Raw genomic sequence first — 21,703 nt, forward strand, 5'->3', positions numbered from 1 at the left:
GACAAGGTGCTTTGGGGTGGGGGTTCACCTTAAGATCCATACCAGACCAAAGGGTCTGGTATCGTCCTGTGGGGGAACCTCACGCCAATTATTTTTTTATTTTTTACATTTTCGCAGGGTTCCCCTTCAAGATTCTCAGCACACAAGTCGCCCCCGCAGGTTGGATTATCTTTTTCCGACTTCTGGTGCGACCTCTATTCAAATCAATGGGCTCCCATAGGGAACCATTGATTTGAATAGAGACAGAAACGCCGGATGAGGCTTAACACAGCGTTGAGCCTCGTTAAATTGCGTTTAACACCTTTTTCCAGCGTCTGATGTCTTTACAGCTCTAACGCTGGAGCTTCAGAACGCATAGCGGGTGATGGTTGGAAGTGCTGCCCCTCTTCTCTGGAACTCCAACACCCCGGCTCCCTTCTTTGGGATGTATTGGTTATCTGCAGTGTGGAGGATTCTGAATCTCACTTCCTGGTCCTCAGTAGTATTGTTTTGTTAGATAGAATGCCTTTAGGCCCCTTTCACACTGGGGCGTTTTTCGGGCGTTATTCAAGCGCTTTTCAGGCGCTTTGGCGTTAAAAAAAAGCCTGTAAAGCGCCTGAAAGAAGCCACATCTGCAATCCCAATGTGAAAGCCAGAGTGCTTTCAGAGCCCTTTCACACTGCAAGTGCCTGAAAAACGGCTCCGCTAAGACCCTAACATTTTAGGGCGTTTTTGCAATGCCTCAGTGTGAAAGGGTAAGGCATTTTTACAGCGCTTTCAATTCATTTCAATGGAGAGGGGCATTTCTGGAGCGTTTTTTTTTCAGCCCCCAAAAGCTGCTCCAAAGATGCTGCTTGCAGAACTCAGTGTGAAAGGGTCCATTGAGATGCATGAAAAGCGTTTTATGAGCATTTTAATAGCGCTATTTTTAACGCTAAAACGCTGTAAAAACGCTTCAGTGTGAAAGGGGTCTTATAGCCTTTTAGAGAGAGCTGATCAAATCTCAAAGGCCTTTTGGGAACTCCTTCTTTCAGATAAGAGAAGGTTATAAAAATGATCCTGTCTGGTAGAATGCTCAAAGTCTAATGTTCAAATCTCAGCTCCAGCCTTACTCTAATGCCGCGTACAGACGGTCGTTTTTTGTGATGAAAAAAAACGACGTTTTTGAAAACGTAATTTAAAATGATCGTGTGTGGGGGAAAACGTTGTATGTCTTCTGAAAAACGACAAAAAAAAATTCGAACATGCTCGAATTTTTTGTGTCGTTTTTCAAAACGTCGTTTTTTACTTCACAGAAATTGACCGTGTATAGCAAAAAACGACGTTTAAAACAACGTTTTTACACCCGCGCATGCCCAGAAGCTACTTATGAAGCGAGCTTCAATGGAAAAAAGTGGTGAAACGTAACCTCACTTTGCTAGAGCACTGTGAAAAAACGATGGTGTGTAGGCAACTTCGTCTTTGAAAATGATGTTTCAAAAACGTCGTTTTATTTCATCACAAAAAACGACCGTCTGTACGCGGCATCAGTCTTGCACAACTCTACTGACATTTCTTACTCTGATCTCACTGCACACTTGCAGTGTGCAATAGAAGCTGCAGCCAGTCAGATAGTGCCCACCTCATTTCTGGGAGCGAGGACTTCACGCATCATCTAGCCCATTCTTCCCAACTCTGACTGTCCCTGACCTGCCCCTTTTCATTCATAGGATTTAGTTCTTTAACCACTTCAGCTACAGAACTCTTTACCCCCCTTAATGATCAGGCCCTTGCATTACTTTAACTGACAATTGCGCGATCGTGCGTTGCTGTACCAAAAAAAAAAATGTCCTTTTTGTCCCCCCACAAATAGAGCTTTCTTTTGGTGGTATTTGATCAGCTCTGCGGTTTTTATTTTTTGTGCTATAAACAAAAAAATACCAACCATTTTGAACCTAGGGTAAAACTGGAGCACTTATGCCCCTTACACACGATCTGAATATCCGTCGGGATAAACTGACGGATTTTTCTGACGGAATTCCGTTCAAGCTGTCTTGCATACACACGCTGTCACACCAAATTCTGACCATCCAAAACGCGGTGATGTACAACACTACGACGAGCCGAGAAAAATTAAGTTTAATGCTTCCGAACATGCGTCGACTTGATTCTGAGCATGCGTTCTCCGTAGGAGTTCCATACAGACAAACGGAATTTCCTATTTCAGCGGAAAAAAAGAGAACATGTTCTCTTTCTAAGTCCGACAGAATTTCCGATGTGGCACACACACAATGGAAAAATTCCGTCTGACTTTTTCCATCGGAAATTCCGATCGTGTGTATAAGGCATTCGAATCTGGTGCAGCTTTGTATAGTAACCAATCAGCTTCTAACTTCAGCTCGTTCAATTAAGCTCTTACAAAACAACCTGGAAGCTGATTGGTTTCTATGCAGCTGCACCAGATTTTGCACTCTCCAGTTTTAGTAAATCTCCCCCAGTATGTCTCATCTGTATCAAAAAAAGACTTTTTTTTTTCAGTAAAGTTCCACTTTAAAAAATAAAAAGAAGGGAGCTGGATCTTGGCACATGCTCTGTAGCGATGGGGAATGTTGCTGCAACATAGTCGGGTGTGTGTGTGTGAATCAGCTTTATTTGTAGAGAGGAGTGGCAAGAAAGCAGCACGCTTTGCTGATCGTTTCCTACCGGTAAGTGCTGTATGTAATACTGAGTGCAATAATGAGTGGACAGCAGAGGTGTGGAGCGTTAGCCGAAGAGAGTGACGCTATAACCAGTATGTGTGAAGGTGAAAGCAGTATAAAACCCAAAACTGAAAATGTCATATACTGCAGCTTGCCAATCATTACATGTTGTGGCTACACTAGTTTTCTTTTTTTAGGCTTTTATCACCTGGCGAGCTGACCTGTACTCCTTCTGTATTAGTGTCTCCACTCTGGATGAAGGAGCACAGGACACGGGGGGGGGGGGGGGGAGTGTTAGATGAACTAGCATATTTAGATGCACTAATAAATTTGAAGCCAAATGCCAGTTCACACTTTATAAGCTTTACAGCAACAGTTTTGTTCATTTTTGGATAAAAGTTTTACATAAAAACTGATCATTTTAAGTACCCTTGTCAGTTGTAAATAGTTTGTCTCATCCCTGTAACTAATGCATCTGCAGGACAGCTTGTTCTTTTAACCACTTCCTTACTGGGCACATATACCCCTTCCTGACCAGGTGAATTTTCAGCTTGTGGCACTGCGTCACTTTAACTGACAATTGCGCAGTCGTGCGACGTGGCTCCCAAACAAAATTGACGTCCTTTTTTCCCCACAAATAGAGCTTTATTTTGGTGGTATTTGATCGCCTCTGTGGTTTTTATTTTTTGCGCTATAAACAAAAATAGAGCGACAATTTTGAAAAAAAAACCAATGTTTTTTACTTGTTGCTGTAATAAATAGCCCAATTTAAAAAAAAAAAAAAATTGTTCTCAGTCTAGGCGATACGTATTCTTCTACATATTTTTGGTAAAAAAAAAAAAAAATCGCAAGAAGCGTCTGGTTTGCGCAAAAGTTATTGCGCTTACAAAATAGGGGACAGAATTATTATTATTTTTTATTTTTTTTTACTACTAATGGCGGCGATCAGCATTTTTTTCGTGACTGCGACATTATGGCGGACACATCGGACACTTTTGACACATTTTTGGCGCCATTCACATTTATACAGCGAACAGTGCTATAAATATGCACTAATTACTGTATAAATGTGACTGGCATTGAAGGGGTTAACACTAGGGGGTGAGGAAGGGGTTAAATGTGTACCCTGAATTGTGTTCTAACTGTAGGTGGAGGGGGGTGACTAGGGGAGGTGACCGATCTATGTCCCTATGTACAAGGGACACAGATCGGTCTCCTCTCTCCCCTGACAGGACATGGATCTCTGTGTTTACACACAGAGCTCCATGTCTTGTCCCTGTAGCCGGCGATCCCGAGTGGGGGACATCACGGCCGCCAGACACTCGCATCGGCATTTCAGCGATGCGGCGAGCATGCGCACGCAGCCGGACGCGCCCGCAGGCCGTATAAACACGGCCAGTTAGAGAATTAGAACCACCCTGCGGTCGTATAAAGTCGTACGGCCGTCGGGTAGTGGTTAAAGAAACAATAGATGTACTGACCAGATCTTCAGATTAAAATAAGGGAAAGAGAGCTTTTAAAAAGAAAACTAATGCAGCCACCATATCTAATTGGTAAGCTGCAATGTAATAAATGTTTCTTTGGGTTTTATTCCGCTTAAATATAATAACAAGTGATAACTCTGTTTACTATGATTTTAACCACTTGCCATCTGTCCACAGTATATTCACTGGGCGGGTGGCACAGGCAGGCTGGATCACATACATGTACATCATCTAGCCTTTTACTGGTTTGTGGCGCGCAGCGTGGCGCTCCCATGACCGATGTGTCCAGTGGATTGCAGATCCCAGTACCCGGCCATTTGCAGTCACATGATCACTATGTCAACAGCTGTTTTTCCTATAGCGTGCTGATGTGATAGGCCCACAGCTATCACATGGTACCTGGGCAAATCACAGCACCCTGTACCATGTAATTAGCTGTAGCCAATCATAGATCACTAGTAATCACAGCTGTTATTAACGTAACCCATTCATGACACTACAAAACATTGCTGTCACAATGATCATCATTGTAATGGCAATTCAACAAAAATGTCAGGCAGGGACATTTACCCTTGTGTACTAGCTTTTGGTTTCCACTGAGCTCTGCATGCTTCTGCTCCCAGCAAGCATGCATGACTATGTGCAGGCCTCCCCTCAGACCACCATCTGTCCAGAGCACTGTGTGTGCATTACAGGACTTCTCTGACCACCAGTATACAGCGCACAGGCCATCCCGCAGACCTAAGACCACCATCCAGCACTGTGCAGCATTACAGGCCTCCTCAGACCACCGTCCAGATCACTGTGCAATACAGGCCTCCTCAGACCATCCAGAATGGCTAAATCTGTATCTGGGAGTTTGTTCAAACCTTAATACCATAAATAATAACATATTATAATTTTTTACATTACATTTTTGCATTACAATTGAACTAAACCCATTCGATTTTAGTCGACTAAAATGTAGGGCATTTTAGTGGTCTAAAATGTAGGGCAGATTTAGTTGGCCAAATACAAATAAAACAATTGAAGATGGGGGCGTGTCCTGGCAATGGAGGGGTGAGGACGTGTGTCTCCACAGCTCCGTACCACCGCCACACTTTATCACCGCTACTAGGGGAACTTCCACCCCAGACAATTCCTGCCATGTCCCAGAGAAATTGGTCATCCTCTCAACCACCGAGGACCGAACGCACGAGAAATGGGCAACTGGATTCGTTCTTTCCCGGACCTGCGGGCAGAAGGCAGCTAAAGCCTCCCAGCTCACCGCAGCCCGGCTCCAGCAGCCTGCAGCTTCTCCGAGCTAAGATTTGATGAAGCCCACCCAGTCATCTCTATGCTGCAGGCTAAATGCATTACACAGGACTAGCAGATTGAAACTTTGCTCTGACGGTTAGACGATGTGGAAGACCGCAGTCGGCGGGCTGATATTAGAATCAGGGGCCTACCAGAAGCTACAGCTTGGTGGTCTTAGTTAAGGAAATATTGGAACTGTCTTCCACTGCCACCGTCAAGATTGATCGTGCTCATAGGGCACTCAGACCTCCTCAAGATATGGATAATCCGATGGACATCATCTGTAAGTTACACAAATACACGTTTAAAGACCGCATTATGCAAAAATGCGTGGCAAGCCTTACTTTGATTTTGACGGTGCACACCTATCCTCCTATCAAGATATTTCCAGGCGCACCTTCATGCAGCGCAGGGCACTCCCCCAGACTGCCATCCAGAACGTGGGTCTGCCAAAAGGGGCTTCCCTTTTTTCTCCAAGTGACCAAAGAGGGCAAACCTGTGACCCTACGCACCAAAGATGATCTTCCGCACTTCTTATTCTTGCTTGGACTAGAACCTGTGGACTTTCCGGACTGGAGGGGATCGACAGATTTCCCAACCACCCGACCACCTCAAACGTGGCTACTTGCTAAACGCAAAAGTCGTAAAAGGGACCAGCAATGTCACTCGTCTGGTTCCTCGCCAGGCCCAGCTACCTCTAGAGACTGACATGGCGAGTCTTCCTACCCTCTATGCTTGATCCTTCTCTATCGGGAGGTGTCCCTGATGTTGTGCCTTAGACCCCCCCCCCCCCCTTGGTCACCCAAACTGGGTCTTGAATGACTACACATATTGCGTAGACACCCTTCAGTGGAGTCTGGGAACATCCACGATATGTGCTGACGTTTTTCCTTTTTCTTTGATTTATTTTCTGCCGTCCCTTGCTGATACTATCTAGGTTTGAGATCCCCCATGTTGACACACGTTACCCACGTAGGCCACCCTTTATTGGGTATTGACCCCCATTGGGATCCTAGGTCGGGGGTTGGGGCCTCCCCCCCCAAGGGGAGGGGCCCCAAGCACGACTCACAGATGTTAAGGAACGTTACTGTGGCTTCTGCCATACTGTTATGTTTTTACCGCAAATTTTACATGTTTGTTCTTTTTCTTCCTTCCTCTTTCTCCTTCCTTCTCCTCCCAGGAGCGGCCTTCTACATCGTCGCCCACACCGAGCACACCAACGTATTAGGCACACCAATCGTCCTCTAGATCCTCCATGGCTACTCTAAAGGTAAGCTCCTATAATGTCCAGGGCCTCTTCTCCCTAAACAAACGTAGCAAGTTGTGGTGGGAGCTAAAAAGGCTTAGGGCACAATGTGATTTTTCTTGCAGGAAATCCATTTTTGCCCCCCATTAAATTCCTAAGCTACACACTCACCTCTTCAGCCAATGGTTCTTTAGCACCTCCCCGGTATTTAAATCTAGGGGGGCAGCTATCATGATTCACAAATCCTGCCCCTTTCAGCCCACTGGGAATAAAATAGATCTTCTGGGAAGATACGTCTTCCTGAAGAGCAGCATTGCTGGACAAATGTATACGTTCGCCACGTTCTATGCCCCCTAACACTAACCAACTGACCCTTTATTGATACAACCTTGGAGCAACTGGAAAAATTTAAGGAGGGTCTCCTGGTCTGTGGGGGATTTTAATGTTAGCCCAGACCCCCTGCTGGACATGAAGGTTGAATGAAAATTTGCTTTGACTACACTGCAGTAGTGGCGGGGGTAACCGACATCTTAACTCGCTACATCAAGGAAAGTGCCACGGAGGGCCTTGGTGAGGGCATTGTATGAGAAAGCCACACGGCATTGGTCAGGGGAGAGCTGATCTCCCTAGGCTCAAAACTTAGGAAGGCACACCAGGCAGACTTTCAAAGAGTACTTGAAGCCCTTCAAAAAGCAGAACTCTAACATGAACATAGCGGAGACCCTGAGGCACTGAAGAAACTGACCGAATTAAGGAAGCTATTTCTGCGCTTGCTAGACCGTAAACCGTTTTAGATATCTGTCCCATAAATATTATGAACATGGTAATGAATGCGGTCGTATGCTCGCAAGGGCCCTCCGGAAAAAACATGCTCAGGCTTACATACACAAGCTCCATTACTCCTGGAGAACTGACGGTACAGTCTTCTAAAATTGCCTCAGGGTTCTGGGATTATTATGCCAAATTGTACAACTTAGACTCAGGGTTACCCCTGATGCAGGGGTGACTAGACAGAGGGCAGTTAAAGAGTACTTGACCTCGCCCGGTGTCCCTCCCATAACCTAAGATCAGTGCTCCACTTTGGAGCTGTCAATCACACTAGCTGAGCTTGGGGAAACAGTGCCCAATGGGAAAAGTCCCTGGCCCTGACGGGTTCACCAGTGCGTACTATAAGACTTCCTTTTCCCTTCTGACAGCACCTATGTGCAAGTATTTTAACTCCATAGCGGGGGGCAATGCTTTTCCCCCAGAGACGCTGTTGACTCACATCTCTGTGCTTCCTAAGAAGGACAAGGACCCCACTGTCCCCCAGAGCTATCGCCCCATCTCCCTCCTGAATGTAGATATTACAATTCTGGCAAAAATCTTAGCTAATAGGCTCAAACACCCTATGCCTCTAGTCATTCACCCTGATCAAATGGGTTTTATTACAGGTAGGGAGGCTAGGGACAATTCTCTTAGAGCCATTCAACTTATTCACTGGGCCTCTACACGCCAAAATCCCCCGACCCTATATAATTGTATCGACTGATGCTGAAAAAGCTTGTGATCATGTTGACTGGTCCTATCTGAAAGCGGTGCTAGAGACCCTGAGGTGGGGACCGCGCATGTTGACATTGATCATGGCCCTCTATTCTAATCCCTGCACGCAGGTAAAGGTGAATGGAATTTTCTCCTCTGGATTCCCGATCAGGAATGGCACGAGACAGGGGTGCCCCCTTTCGGACCTCCTTTTCGTCTTGGTGCTGGGGCCTCTACTGTGCACTGTACGAGTTAGCAAGGACATTAAGGGCCCTCAGGTTGGCAACACAGAACATAAGCTGTTGGCTTATGCTGACGAGGTGTTATTCCACCTCTTGGACTCCCTGATCTTATTGCCCAACCTGATGAAGTAACTTAACATACCTCATATGGTATCTGAACTATATAGACTACTGGGCTCCACCACACACAAATCTAAACCTACCTATATTCGGGTGTGGGAAAGAGACTTGGAGTATGAACTTACCGAGACCCAGTTAACCCACTTATATTAGCTCACCCACTCATGCTCTATTGACTCTAAAACCCAGGAAACAAACTACAAGATAATTTCCCGCTGGTACTGGGTGCCAACAGACGCTGGCACGTATTTATCCCACCAGGTCTGAGCTATGTTAGCGGGGCTGTGGACACAGGGGTACACTTCATATATGGTGGGAATGCCCCTTAATTAAACCCTTTTGGGAAGATATCAAGGGCCAAATAAAAGACATACTAGGGCTAGACGTTCCTCTAACTCAACTCGCTTCCTCCTGCACATCCCTCCGATTCCAATTAGCCAATACAAAAAAAGCGCATGTCTCATTTACTAAATGTGGCACAAAGCTTGCTTCCTACCTACTGGAAGCAGCCCAGAGTTCCTACGCGGGAGGAGTGGATCAGCAGGGTGAGTAACATCTGGAAGCGGAAGACTGGATAGTGACCTGTCGTGGTTCTCAAGACCGCTTTGTCTGATAGACTACGTTTCCGACCCTGGACATGTGCCCTCTAGCCTAGACACAGCTCTATTGGAGTTGGCAGAACCATCCCATAAAACCCGTGTGCCACTGAGAACCTAGGGGACAATGACACACTCCTCGCTGTATAGCAGCTCTCGGGGGTTCCAATGGGCCACCTATTCCAATCAAGAATGGGGTGCTCGGTGTGGGCATGAAAAAGGCTTCTCATAATACTTCAGGTATGATTTGGTTGTCTCCTAATTTCTCTTTCTCTCTTTCTCTTTTCTCTATTATACCTTTCAGAAATTGTATACATCCCCTGTTACGTGGATGAAGGTTTATATATTACACACCATGCTGTTGATGAACATAATGCCCAATGCCTCATTGCTGGAGGGGTGGCTTCCTTCCTCAATGGCCGCACTGTTTATCCCTCCAAGCGTTTAGCATTGGCCTCATGTATCCCTGGCTCGTGTGGGGGGCAGGGGGAGGCTATTTTGGCCCCCCTCCCCCATTACCTGGCTCTGGCTAGGTGACCCTGTTTTAATTGGGAACTTATTGATAGCACCCGCCGGCTTGGCACCAGCGGTAGAGCTATCGCACAGAGGCTCCTTTTTTATGCAACTTTTTATATGCATACTGAATATGTTTATTGTGATTATTTCCAATGAGGCTTCCCTAAATCCCTAAAACGGGGACAGCCCTGTGGCTATTTTGCACAATTTTCACCATGGTATTTCCTCTTTTTTTTTATATATATTTGTCCTGTCTGATTGCATGTGATGTATATGTGATACATTTGGATTTGGATTTTATTAAGATACAAATGTTGGACATGACATGACACGTTGCAGTATATACTCGGGTATAAGCCAACTTTTTCAGCACATTTTTTATGCTGAAAAAGCCCCCCTCGGCTTATACTCGAGTGAGGGTCTACCGCTGTGTCAGTCTTAACTGTTCGGCAGCCGTCCACTGTAACAAAGCCCCGCCGCCTCCTCATCCGTGATAGACAGAACACTGAACACTGATAACAATGCTGGGAAACTGAATCACGGACAAGGAGGAGGTGGGGCTTTGTTACAGTGGACGACTGCAGTTACATGACACAGCCGGAGATCAAAGGTACATGAGGCTGCAGATGAGCACATTGAGGCTGCAGATGGGCACAGTGAGGCTGCAGATGGGCATTGTTGACCCCCTTTTCCACTAACAGTAGCTGCTGCATTTCCCACCCCAGGCTTATACCCGAGTCATAAGTTTTCCCAGTTTTTTTGTGGTAAAATTAGGTGCCTCGGCTTATATTCGGGTCGGTTTATGCTCGAGTATATACAGTAATTGTTTTCTAAAATAAAGATTATACAAAAAAAACAAAAACAATTGCAGATGATTAAAATGGGACGAAGACTAAAATGGCATTTTAGTCCAAAGACTAAAACCAAATTGAAATTTGCTGCCAAAATGAACACTAATTATATGCTAATCCTATAAAAAAAAACATATACACTATGTGCAGCAAGATAAAGTGCATAAATCATGCAAAAATATATTGCAGTCCAAGTAAATAGTCCCATACACCATGCAACCTCTATGCAATCAATGACCAAATACACTGTCAACAATATCTTAATTCCTTCTTCTCTCCATATGGTGAAAATCAATGGCAATCAATCTCTTAGAAGCAGGTAAACCAAAGAGGAAGCACAGACGTCCAGTAGTGCAGACTGCTTAATCCATATTTATTAAAAAAACAAGGTAATGCACTAGGATCCTTTTGAGGAAGCCAATCAGGGCGCAACGCGTCAACTGGGCAGTGACGTCATCATGCTGGGCGGGGTCGAGACACCATCTTTGAGAGCGATGTTTGCCGTTTTTTATGTCATGCCTTTATCTATGGATTCTATGTAAGTGGAAGGTAATTCCTATAAGAAGGAATTAAGGTATATGTTAAATTCAACACATTACGTCACTTCTGAAGTAGTATTCTGTCGTACGAGAATTTTCGTATGGTGAGTAACGTCTTCACTTTCGGCATGAAACTAGCATGCAACAAAAAAACGGACAAACGGTTGTTCAAAAATCTGATTGTGTGCACGACTACGAGGCTTTAGCCTTAGCCATTTCCTACCCACGTGCATGCACTCCAGGTCATGGTATCTCTTCTGTTCCACTGTGGATGTCAGTTTGTTTATATTTATTACTCTTGGTGCAGGTTTTTTTTCTTTTTTTTATAATTGTAAGGAGATGTATATTTAGTTTTTGTTATTACAATTTGATATCTTGAACTGTAAACTGGGATATCTTCACTTTTCATTTTTTAAGCGAAGCTTCACCCAAAAGTTCTGCTCTTCCTACTTTTTTATTTTCCAAGAAATACACAGCCTTGTCACTTCTGTGTCCATATATGAACAAAAAGTATGTGTGTCTTTCTCATAAATTTACAAAAATATATTCTTTCCATGAGAAATTTGATTTAAATAGCCGCTCACAAGAGCTTAGCTAAATCACATGACCCCGTCATGTAATTTGCTGCCAATATAGAATACTTTGAATATTTTATGATTATTACAACCAATAATCCAAGTATTGAACATTACTTTACATTACATTGCTGGAAAGCCTGAGATCAACCAAAAACACTAAATGATCTCAGGTTCTCCTGCAAAAAAAAAAAAAAAAACATGGGCCCAGATTCTCGTATCTCGGCGTAAAACTATGCGGGCGTAACGTATCTCGTTTACGTTACGCTGACGCAAGTTTTACGGGCAAGTGCTTGATTCACAAAGCACTTGCCTGTAAAGTTGCGGCGGCTTATCGTAAATCCCCCGGCGCAAGCCCGCCTAATTTAAATGATCCGGGTAGGGGGCATGGATCATTTAAATTAGGTGCGTTCCCACGCCGAACGTACTGCGCATGCGCCGTCCCTAAAATTTCCCGACGTGCATTGCGCTAAATGACGTCGCAAGGACGTCATTGGTTTCGACGTGAACGTAAATGGCGTCCAGCCCTATTCACGGACGACTTACGCAAACGACGTAAATTTTCAAATTTCAAAGGGGGAACGACGCCCATACTTAACATTGACTGCGCCTCATATACCCAGGGGCAACTTTACGCGTCGCAAATCTAACGTAAACGTCGTAACTTCACTGCGTTGACCGCCCGTACGTTCGGGAATTCGCGTATTTTGCTAATTTGCATACTCGATCGGGAAAACGACGGAGGCGACACCTAGCGGCGAAATAAAAAATTACATTTAAGATCCGACAGCGTAAGAGCCTTACGCCTGTCGGATCTAATGGTTATCTATGCGTAACTGATTCTAAGAATCAGTCGCATAGATACAACGGCCCAGATTAGGACTTACGACGGCGCACATGGCGTTGCGCCGTCGTAAGCCCTTTCAGAATCTGGGCCATGGTGTACATCTGTCGGCGATGGAAGTGACGTCATGACTGCCGCTGGTGGATTCATTCCCCGGCTTTAATTTCGCAATTGCTGCGCTATACAAGTCACTCACTCACTCACTCACTCACTCACTCACTAATCAAAGAAGGCTGGGCAACTTTATCTTATCTTGGGTATCTTGGGGTTCCTAGATAACATGTACTTTCTTAGTGTACCTGCTTTCTGAGCTAACGGGTGTATTTTAACCACGCTCTCCTACTGTACATGTAAAAATCATAATTTTTTTTGCTCGAAAATTATTTAGAACTCCCAAACATTATACAGTATATATATTTTTTTAGCAGAGACTTTAGGGCAGTGATGGCAAACCTTGGCACCCCCACAGATGTTTTGGAACTACATTTCCCATGATGCTCAACTACACTGCAGAGTGCATGAGCATCATGGGAAATGTAGTTCCAAAACATCTGGGGTGCCGAGCTTTGCCTTCACTGCCCTAGGGAATAAAATGGCGGTCGTTGCAAAACAAAATATTTTCCCCAATTTTTTTTTGTATAATATTAAAGATGATGTTGCGCTGAGTAAATAGATGCCTAACAACATGTCGCGCTTTAAAATTGTGCACACTCGTGGGATGGCGCGAAACTTCGGTACTTAAATCTACATAGGCTACGCTTTAAAAATTTTTACAGTTTAGAGTTACAGAGGAGGTCTAGTGCTGAAATTATAGCTCTTGCTCTAACATTTGCGGCAATACCTCACATGTGTAGCTTGAACACTATTTACATATGCAGTCACAAGCTAAGTATGCTATGGGGGTGCTCTTAAAAAATATATATATATAATTGTTTATTACAGGGTTCGACAAAATCCGGGTGCCCGGTCGCAATTGCGACAAGAAATTGTGACCTGGCACTCAGGGAATCTTAGGCCTACATGTTTTGGAAAGGACCCAAAACATTTGTCGCCCACCGTGGGCCTTCGGGCTTCCTGATTCGAAGGGCCAAGCTGATCGAGAGGGGACCAGACGGACCAACGCGGACAGGGCACGGAGACTGATCACCTCTATGTGAGAACGGTAAGACACTTTCAATTACCGGCCGGCTGCAATCGCCGGTAATTGAGGCCGCGGCTTTGCTGCCTTCACAGAAGGAAGCTTAGGCCTGCAGAAGGACGCAAAGCCAGGGCCTCAATTACCGGCCGTTTAAAAAATTCAACAGGTTGCATGTTTTAAGTTACAGAAGAGGTCTAGGGCTAGAATTATTGCTCTCGCTCTACCAATCGCGGCAATACCTCACGTGCAGTTTGAATACCGTTTACATATGCGGGCGATACTCACGTATGTGTTCGCTTCTGCGTGCGAGCTTGGCAGGACGGGGAGCGTTTTTTGGCTCCTAACTTTTTTAGCTGGCTCCTAGATTCCAAGCAAATTTGTCAAACCCTGGTTTATTATATTTTTACACTGTGGGGTAGATTCAGGACTTACGCCGACGTATCTCGATATGCGCCGCGTAAGTCAAAATCTGTGCCGTCGTAAATATGCGCCGTACCCACAAAAAGAGAAACGTCTGAAATTAGGCTCCTTCCGACTGACGTAACTTTTCTCCGCCGGCGTATTTTTTGCGCATTTTTACGCTGTGCGCATCTTGCACTCCCATTGTTTTCCTATGCAAATGAGGGAGATACGCAAATTCACAAACATGCGCGTGTCAGGCGCAGTCTGCGCACAGTGCGCGCAAGTTGTACGGCCAGCGCAAACTTGCTCCTCATAAAAGCAGGGGCAACTTAGCACCAGACGGACACAGGTCAGCTGGAGAGCAGCTACAGCAGCACCGTTACGGACGAGCTGAGCACCCACACTTGCAGGACAACACATCTGTGTGCCAACATGCCAGGGGCAGCCATGGTCCTAGCAATACTACTGAGTGAACCAACTCGTAGGAGGGCACGGAGAGGATATACCGAACGCGCATGAACGTCTTTGGCATAGGGGATTCAGAGGTGTTTCGCATCTTCAGATTCAGCCCTGAAGCCATCCAGGAAACAGCCACAATCCTGCATGATGACATCACCAGCAAGACACATCGTGCACATGCAGTGGAGCCACTGGTCAAGGTACTGGCAACACTGCATTTCCTGGCAAGTGGCTCGTTTCAGCGTACAAGTGGAGTAGTGGCTGGGATGTCACAATCCTCCATGAGCAGATGTGTGCACCAGGTTGTCCCCGCAATCCTCAGACGCATGTCCCACAACTTCATCAAACCCACCCAGGAACATCTGCGGCAGAAGGCAATGACAGATTTCTATCAAAATGCCAGATTCCCACGCACCGTGGGGGCCATTGATTGCACACATGTGGCACTACGGCCCCCCTGTGACATGGAGCACATTTACTGCAATCGGAAGCATTGGCATTCCATCAATGTACAGATGATAGTTGATGCCCAATGCCTCATATGGCACATCCGTGCCAAACACCCAGGGTCCTGCCACGACAGCTTCATATACCGTCAAAGCCCCATCTCCACAGAATTTGAACAGAATGTGTACAGGGACAGCTGGCTGGTTGATGAGTGACATGGGTGTCAGGCATGACTGTCCCCCCCATGATGCAGACATCACGAGGGGCACATGCATGACTAAGATCCTCCTGTCTTTTCCCTTCCAGGTGACTGCATATGCACTTGGACTCCATTCCGGAATCCCCAAACCCCAGGAGAGGAAAGATACAATGAAGCACACAGACGTACCCGTGGAGTGGTGGAACGCACATTTGGCCTCCTGAAGTCCCGTTTCCGATGCCTAGATAAGTCAGGGGGTACCCTGTTGTATTCCCCAAACTTTGTGTGCCAGATCATCGGTCATCGGGGCATGTTGTATTCTGCACAACTTCGCCATGAGAAGGGGCCTGGAGATAGAGCTACGTGATGACCTGACCCCCGAACCACGCAATCCCCCCCTAACCAACTCTACCCGGTCTACTGAGGGAAGAGCAGTTAGGAGTTGTCTCGTGGAACGTATCTTTGCACGTTAAACACACACATTCATCATGTCACAAGTAGAATGCACGCATGTACACCACTGTGGTCCCTAGCACACACATATCACATCCTCATCAAATTGGATTAGACCAAAGTACACCGCACGGTACTTGGGAGCAGCAACGCCACGCCAAGGCTCCAATTATGTCGCTGTACATTCATACACCTTTCACACGGCAGAGGGTGACACCCCTTTGCCAGCAGGAGTGACACCCCCCCATTCACACACCAGTCACACTGTAGTTTACACTCCTCACCGTGTGTAGGGACTACAACTTAAACAATAAAACACAAACTTTGAGCATTAAAATAAAAAATAATCCAGCTCATACTCTGAGCAAAAATATTCAAATAAATACAGCTCATATTCTGATCATAAATATAACCAAAAAAAGAAGCTCATATTCTGTGCATAAATATAACAAAAAAAAGAAGCTCATATTCTGAGCATAAATATAACAAAAAAAGAAGCTCATATTCTGAGCATAAATATAACAAAAAAAAGAAGCTCATATTCTGAGCATAAATATAAAAAACAAAAAAAAAAAGCAGAAGTGTGGCAAAAATTAACCAATCATCTCCTCTTCCTTTTGCCCAGGCTGGTGCCACGGCTCTGGCTCCTCAGTTGGCGGGATGGAGCCTGGGTGGGGAGGGAGGGGGGAGGAGCATCATCCCCTACTTGCTCACTCCTGGCAGGTGGTGCCTGCCTGCCCTCCATTGCGTTGGCCAGGCAGGTGAGCACAGAGTTGGTCTGCGCCAGCATCCGAAGCTGGCGGGTGGTGTTCTGGTGCTGGTGCCGCCGTGTTTGTCTCCCCTCCTCACGCACAGCAGCAGTGTTGGCCTCTACAGCCCCTGCCAACCTGCTCACCTCCGCTGTGAGCACTGCTGTGGCGGCCTGCTGCTCCACCATGCAGGTGACCATCGCCACACTATTGAAGCTGACTTCCTGCAGGCTCTCTGAATTATTTCATGCCCAGCTCCGCATGCAGGGTGAGGGCCTGCTGCACCGACGCTGCGCATGCAGCCTGAGACTTGGCAGAGGAGGCCAGGCTGTCCGCCACCCGCAGCAAGTCTCCCACCATAGCCCCCAAAATGGCGGGTCTGCCGGCCCTGCTCCTCCTGCAGCCCTTCTTGCAGGCCTCCGGGTACACCCCTCGTCTTATGAAGAGCCTTCCTGGGAGGAGAGGCTGGGGCCCGTGCTGATGGAGAAGATGGGGAGGGGCTTGCCCTGGAGGGGGCGACACTGGAGGGGCTTGCCCTGGAGGGGGTTGACCTGATGGTCGGGGAGGTGGTGGGGAGTTCAGGGATGGTGGAATCCTCCTCAATGTATATGGAGTCCTCCTGGTGGAGGTCAATGGACTCCTCCACAACAACCTCCATAGATGTTCTATGGGCGCTCCCCTCCACCAACATGCCCAGGATTTTCAGGGGGGCCGACTGGAACACATGATGTTGTGGGGATGGCGTAGGTCGTCCTGCAGCCGACGACGGCCCAGCTTCATCCTCAACATCTGTGGATGACACAAAAAAAACACATGTTGGTGGACCCACACACTTGTCACATGTTCCCTTCCACCCCCACACATGCTACACACCATATAGGAGATAAAACACACTTACCTGTCCCCAAGTCCCCAACAGTGGAGTCGTATCCTGGAACGCCCTCCACCTGCTCCTGCGACAAACACCGAGCAATTATCTCCTCCTCCGGTGTTAAGCGCAATGGACAGGCTGGTCCTCCTCCCGTGCCACTGGCATGTTTTCGAATAAGGACCAATTTGTCCCGGACCCGACGCCGCATGTCGTTGAGCTTTTTTTGGATATCATCCCAACTCCGGGTTTCATTGCCAATGGCATTGATATCCAGGGTGATAGTCTCATAAATTGCCCTCCTCTGTGCCGTGCTCGTATTTTTGCGCTGGGCACCATGCGTTGTATTTGGTCAGTGCCGCCAACATGACCTCCATCTCCGCTGCATTGAAATTGCGTTTCCTCTTTTTGTCCTTCTGAGGAGGTGCCATGTCATGTTCAAACAAAATTACCTTGCTCAGGGGGGGAAAAAAGCCGGATGTAATTTTGCGCAGGACGGGCGCATGTCTGGGCGTATTTATGTGCTCGGCGTAAGCCGGTGGGCCGGCATATTCCAGGAAGTAGGACGGGCGTAGTTGTGAGCATGCGCACAGGGAAGCGATCGGACATCCACGGGACTGCGCATGCTCCGTCGATGATATGCCGGGCGTAATCCACTGCTCAATGTTCAGCCCATCATTTGCATAAGGGCACACCCACTTACACTTACGCAGGCTTGCGCCTTCAAATTTCCAGTACGCCGGCGCAAAGTTACGCGCAAATGCCTGCTGAATACTATGCTAACCTCACACGATTACGCCGGCATAGCGCATATGAGATACGCTACGCCAGAATAAGGATGCGCCCATCTACCTGAATCTACCCCTTTCCCTTTAACTTTTTTTTTTATCACTTTTATTTCTATTATTAGGAATGTAAACATCCCTTGTAATAGCAATAGGGCATGACCGGTCCTCTTTACGGAGAGATTTTAGGTCTGTAAGTCCACAGATCTTTCCTCTATGCTGGAAAACCTGAGATAAACAAAAAAACAAAATGATCTCAGGTTCTCCTACAAAAAAAATAAAAAAACATGGTGTACATCTGTCGGCGCTGGAAGTGACGTCATCACTGCCGCTGGTGGATTCACTCTTCGGCTCCCCGATCGCACGGGCAAGCTGGGAGATGCACCAGAGGGCAGCGGGGGGGGGGGGAGTCCCTTCCCTTCCCTTCCCTTCCCTCCGCCTGTTAAAGCAATCAAGTGTCTAAACAGCTGCTATGATTGCTTTTACTGAAGTCCAGGACTTCATATGATGGCTTACAGGCAGGAAATGGTTGCCTGTTTTTTAAGGAGGCTTTGTTATCATGTAGGCATACCTGAGTCACATGACTGGCAGCATATCCTTTAGCAAGAAAAATCATTGGACATAAGTTTTATATTAAACTTTGTATTTAGCCGCCAGTGTTCAGCTTTAACTTTAAAGTAACATCAAAGGTTCCCTTTTTTTTTTTTTTTAACAAACCATGTTATACTTGCCCGCTCTGTGCAGTGGTTTTGCACAGAGCAGCCCTGATCCCCCTCTTTTCGTGGCCCCTGCTGGCGTTCCTGGCAAGTCGCTTGCAAGCACATTTGGCGAAAGCAAACAAGTCTGGGAACGATCTTGCCCATGTAATACACCATAAATCCCCCTCCCTGTCATCCTATTCACTTTATTTAAGATGCAAATAACTCTAAAATGCACATCATTAAAGGTAGTCTATAAAGCCTTCCAACTGCTCTCCCTCCTCCATAAACAATCTATTCACTGAATTAGAGATCCAACAGACTATCCCTATCCTGACCCACACCTTCAGTTCCATCAACTCCAATCCGCCCCCCCCCCCCCAATATGCTCTCATTCCACATTTTTGTAATGCTTAAACCTGCCAGCGATTTTCCATTTGTGGGAGCTCACTCTTAAGCCTCGTACACACACTCGGTATACTCCGCAAAAAAACTGCTGGCAGAACTTTCTTGCCGAGTAAACCGTGCGTGTGTACGAGGCTTTCAGGTTTCTCGACAAGAAAACTGCCCAGAATCTAGACGAGAAAAATAGAGAACATGTTCTCTATTTTCTCGTCGTGAGATTCTCGGCAGTTTTCCTGCCGAGAAACCTGAGAGTGTGTATACTTACCTGTCGCCATGGAAACCCGCGCATGCTCGAAATGACTTTGACGCATGCGTGGTAGCTTCCTAGGCATAGGTAGGGTGCAGCAAGGTGGCGATGGCATTGAATGTGACGAGCGCACGCTATGACATCACCACGTTCTTGCCTTTCCAAAAGAACTGCGGTTCTTTTGAAAGGAGTGTCTGTACACTCAGGCGGCAAGAGATTGTTGCCAAGAATCTCGTCAGGAAAAACAACTTTTTTTTTTCCTGACGAGATTCTGGCCCGTGTGTACAGGGCTTTAAACCTGGAGCTCAACATTTTCTCTAAACCTTCTCCATTCTCACCTCTCCTTTACTAATTTGCTTAACACACAAAGAACAGGTGGGCTTTGTCCCTGGCTGTAATAAATAAATAATTCACTTCATCTTGTATATTTCGTAAACATAACCATCACTGCCTCCTCTCCATGGATGTTTTTCATTCTTAAAGGGGTTAAACACTCGTGTTTTTTCACCTTAATGCATCCTATACATCCTAACTGTAAGTACAAAACATCTTTTTTCCACAGGAATTCGGGCAACTTTAGGGGTGCGCGCTATACGCGGGAGCGCACTATACCCCGAGAAATACAGTAACATGTTTGTTGTTTTTTTTGTTTTGTTTTTTTAAACGATCTTTTACAATCACTTTAACCACTTTGCCTTGAAGGTTTTACCCCCTAAATGACCAGGGCATTGTTTGCTATTCAGCACTGCGCTACTTTAGCTGGTAATTGCATGGCCATGCAACATTGTACGCAAATTAAATTTAGATCTTTTTATTTTTTTTCACACAAATTGAGCTTTTGGTGGTATTTGATCACAACTGTATTTTTATCTTTTGTTATATAAAAGATAAAATACAAAAAAAAATTGAAAAAAGGAGGCGCTGGGAGCGGAGCTGCAGGAGAGGTGCGAGGACCACAGGAAATGGCCTGGAGGGCTGTATTCGCCCCACAGGCCTTGTATTTAACACATTTGCTCTATGCAGACAGTCTGCTTTACATCCAACAACTCCTAATTAGCTTACCATCAATACTATCTGAGTTCTAACACTTGGGATAACATTGCATCTTCAGAGTTTGTCTCATGTTGTTGTTCGTCCATATCACCAAAAGGTTTTACCCTATTTACCTGGAAAGTATTTTTAATTACTTATTTCTGTGAGTAGTTTCTAGAAATGTGTAGCTTATTCTGTATGTTTTTTTTTTTTTTCTTGTCACGAATATACACAGCCATCAATCACCAGCACACTGCAGCTCAGGCAGGTCTGGTTACTTTTTGTTACGGTGTATGTTGTAACCAACATAGCATTAAGAAAAAAATTGTCTTGTCGAATCGGTGGTGAAACAATGAAAAAGAGGGTGTGTGCAAAGATGCAAAGAAAAGGTCACGCAAAAAGTGCATTGTAGAGTGCATAGTAGAGTGCAAAGAGCACACTGACTGGTTTTGCTGGAATTCTTAAAGACATTTACAGGCGCCACTTCCATACAATATCTGTGAGTGTTATCATACATTTGTATTTATTCGATTTTTAAATGTCAGTCATTTTGTTGGTTGTTAGTGTACAGTTGGACTTATTGTACATAGAAATAGATTTTGTGTGTTGGGGGGGGGGTGTTAACTTCCAGGAAGATATCATTTTAAATTGAGTAACCCACCACTAGTAAGAGTCTCATGGGAGTAGATTGAAGATTCTACCATTGTAAGCTATTTTCTTGTTTTGTAAACTATCTGCAAGAGTTCAGTTGCTGTGGAATTGTCCTGATGATATGCATTTTAGTTTGATAAAGGGTCCCGTCTAGGGTGACTACATTTTTAAACTACCATTCAGGGACACCCCCCCTTCCCAAAAATCAGCTTGTGCCGAGCCTGTAACTAATCACAGCACAGTGATTTGGACAGAAGAGGTGGGATTTATGAATTCTCTAATCACAAGCAGGGGGCAGGGATTGTGCTCCTCCAGGCATTCCCGGCCAGGACAAATACTGTCAGTGAGTAAACGGTGATGTGGCTGCCTTTTTTGGGGGCATCAGATGGGCCTGGGGGGTGGCTGTGTCAGTTTCATTCCCGGACACTGTATTGTCCTGGAATGAAGGTGCCTGGGACAGACCTGCAAAATGCGGGACTGTCCTGGGCAATCCGGGACACGTGGTCACCCTAGTCCCGTCTGCAAGGAGTTTTCACATTCATCTCTGATTGTATATGAACCTAGACAAAACTGATATGTTGAATAGCATCTAAGTAAGGTGTTAAAGCAAACCTGTTGCATTCCAGAATTGTGTATTTTTATGTGGGTTTTGGCACTCAATTTGGGGATATTTCCTTTCACTT

The 21,703-nt window shown here is 45.8% G+C and overlaps 1 protein-coding gene across 3 annotated transcripts in view; it reads left to right on the forward strand.

Moving 5' to 3' along the window:
• The first annotated feature begins 2,549 nt into the window (after positions 1–2,549).
• The window catches only part of ADPRH (ADP-ribosylarginine hydrolase), a 47,838-nt gene continuing 28,684 nt past the window's right edge, over positions 2,550–21,703 (forward strand). Inside the window, exon 1 of one of the 3 annotated variants that reach the window (XM_040357408.1) lies at positions 2,550–2,663. In XM_040357408.1, coding sequence (XP_040213342.1) covers positions 2,565–2,663 — 99 coding nt within the window. In that variant the 5' untranslated portion in view covers positions 2,550–2,564. Of the gene's footprint in view, positions 2,664–6,627; positions 6,708–20,780; positions 20,869–21,703 lie in introns of those variants that run through there. The other 2 variants (XM_040357410.1, XM_040357411.1) reach the window with 2 other exon arrangements.

Source organism: Rana temporaria, chromosome 6 (genome assembly GCF_905171775.1).
Source record: "Rana temporaria chromosome 6, aRanTem1.1, whole genome shotgun sequence".
Lineage (NCBI taxonomy): Eukaryota > Metazoa > Chordata > Amphibia > Anura > Ranidae > Rana > Rana temporaria.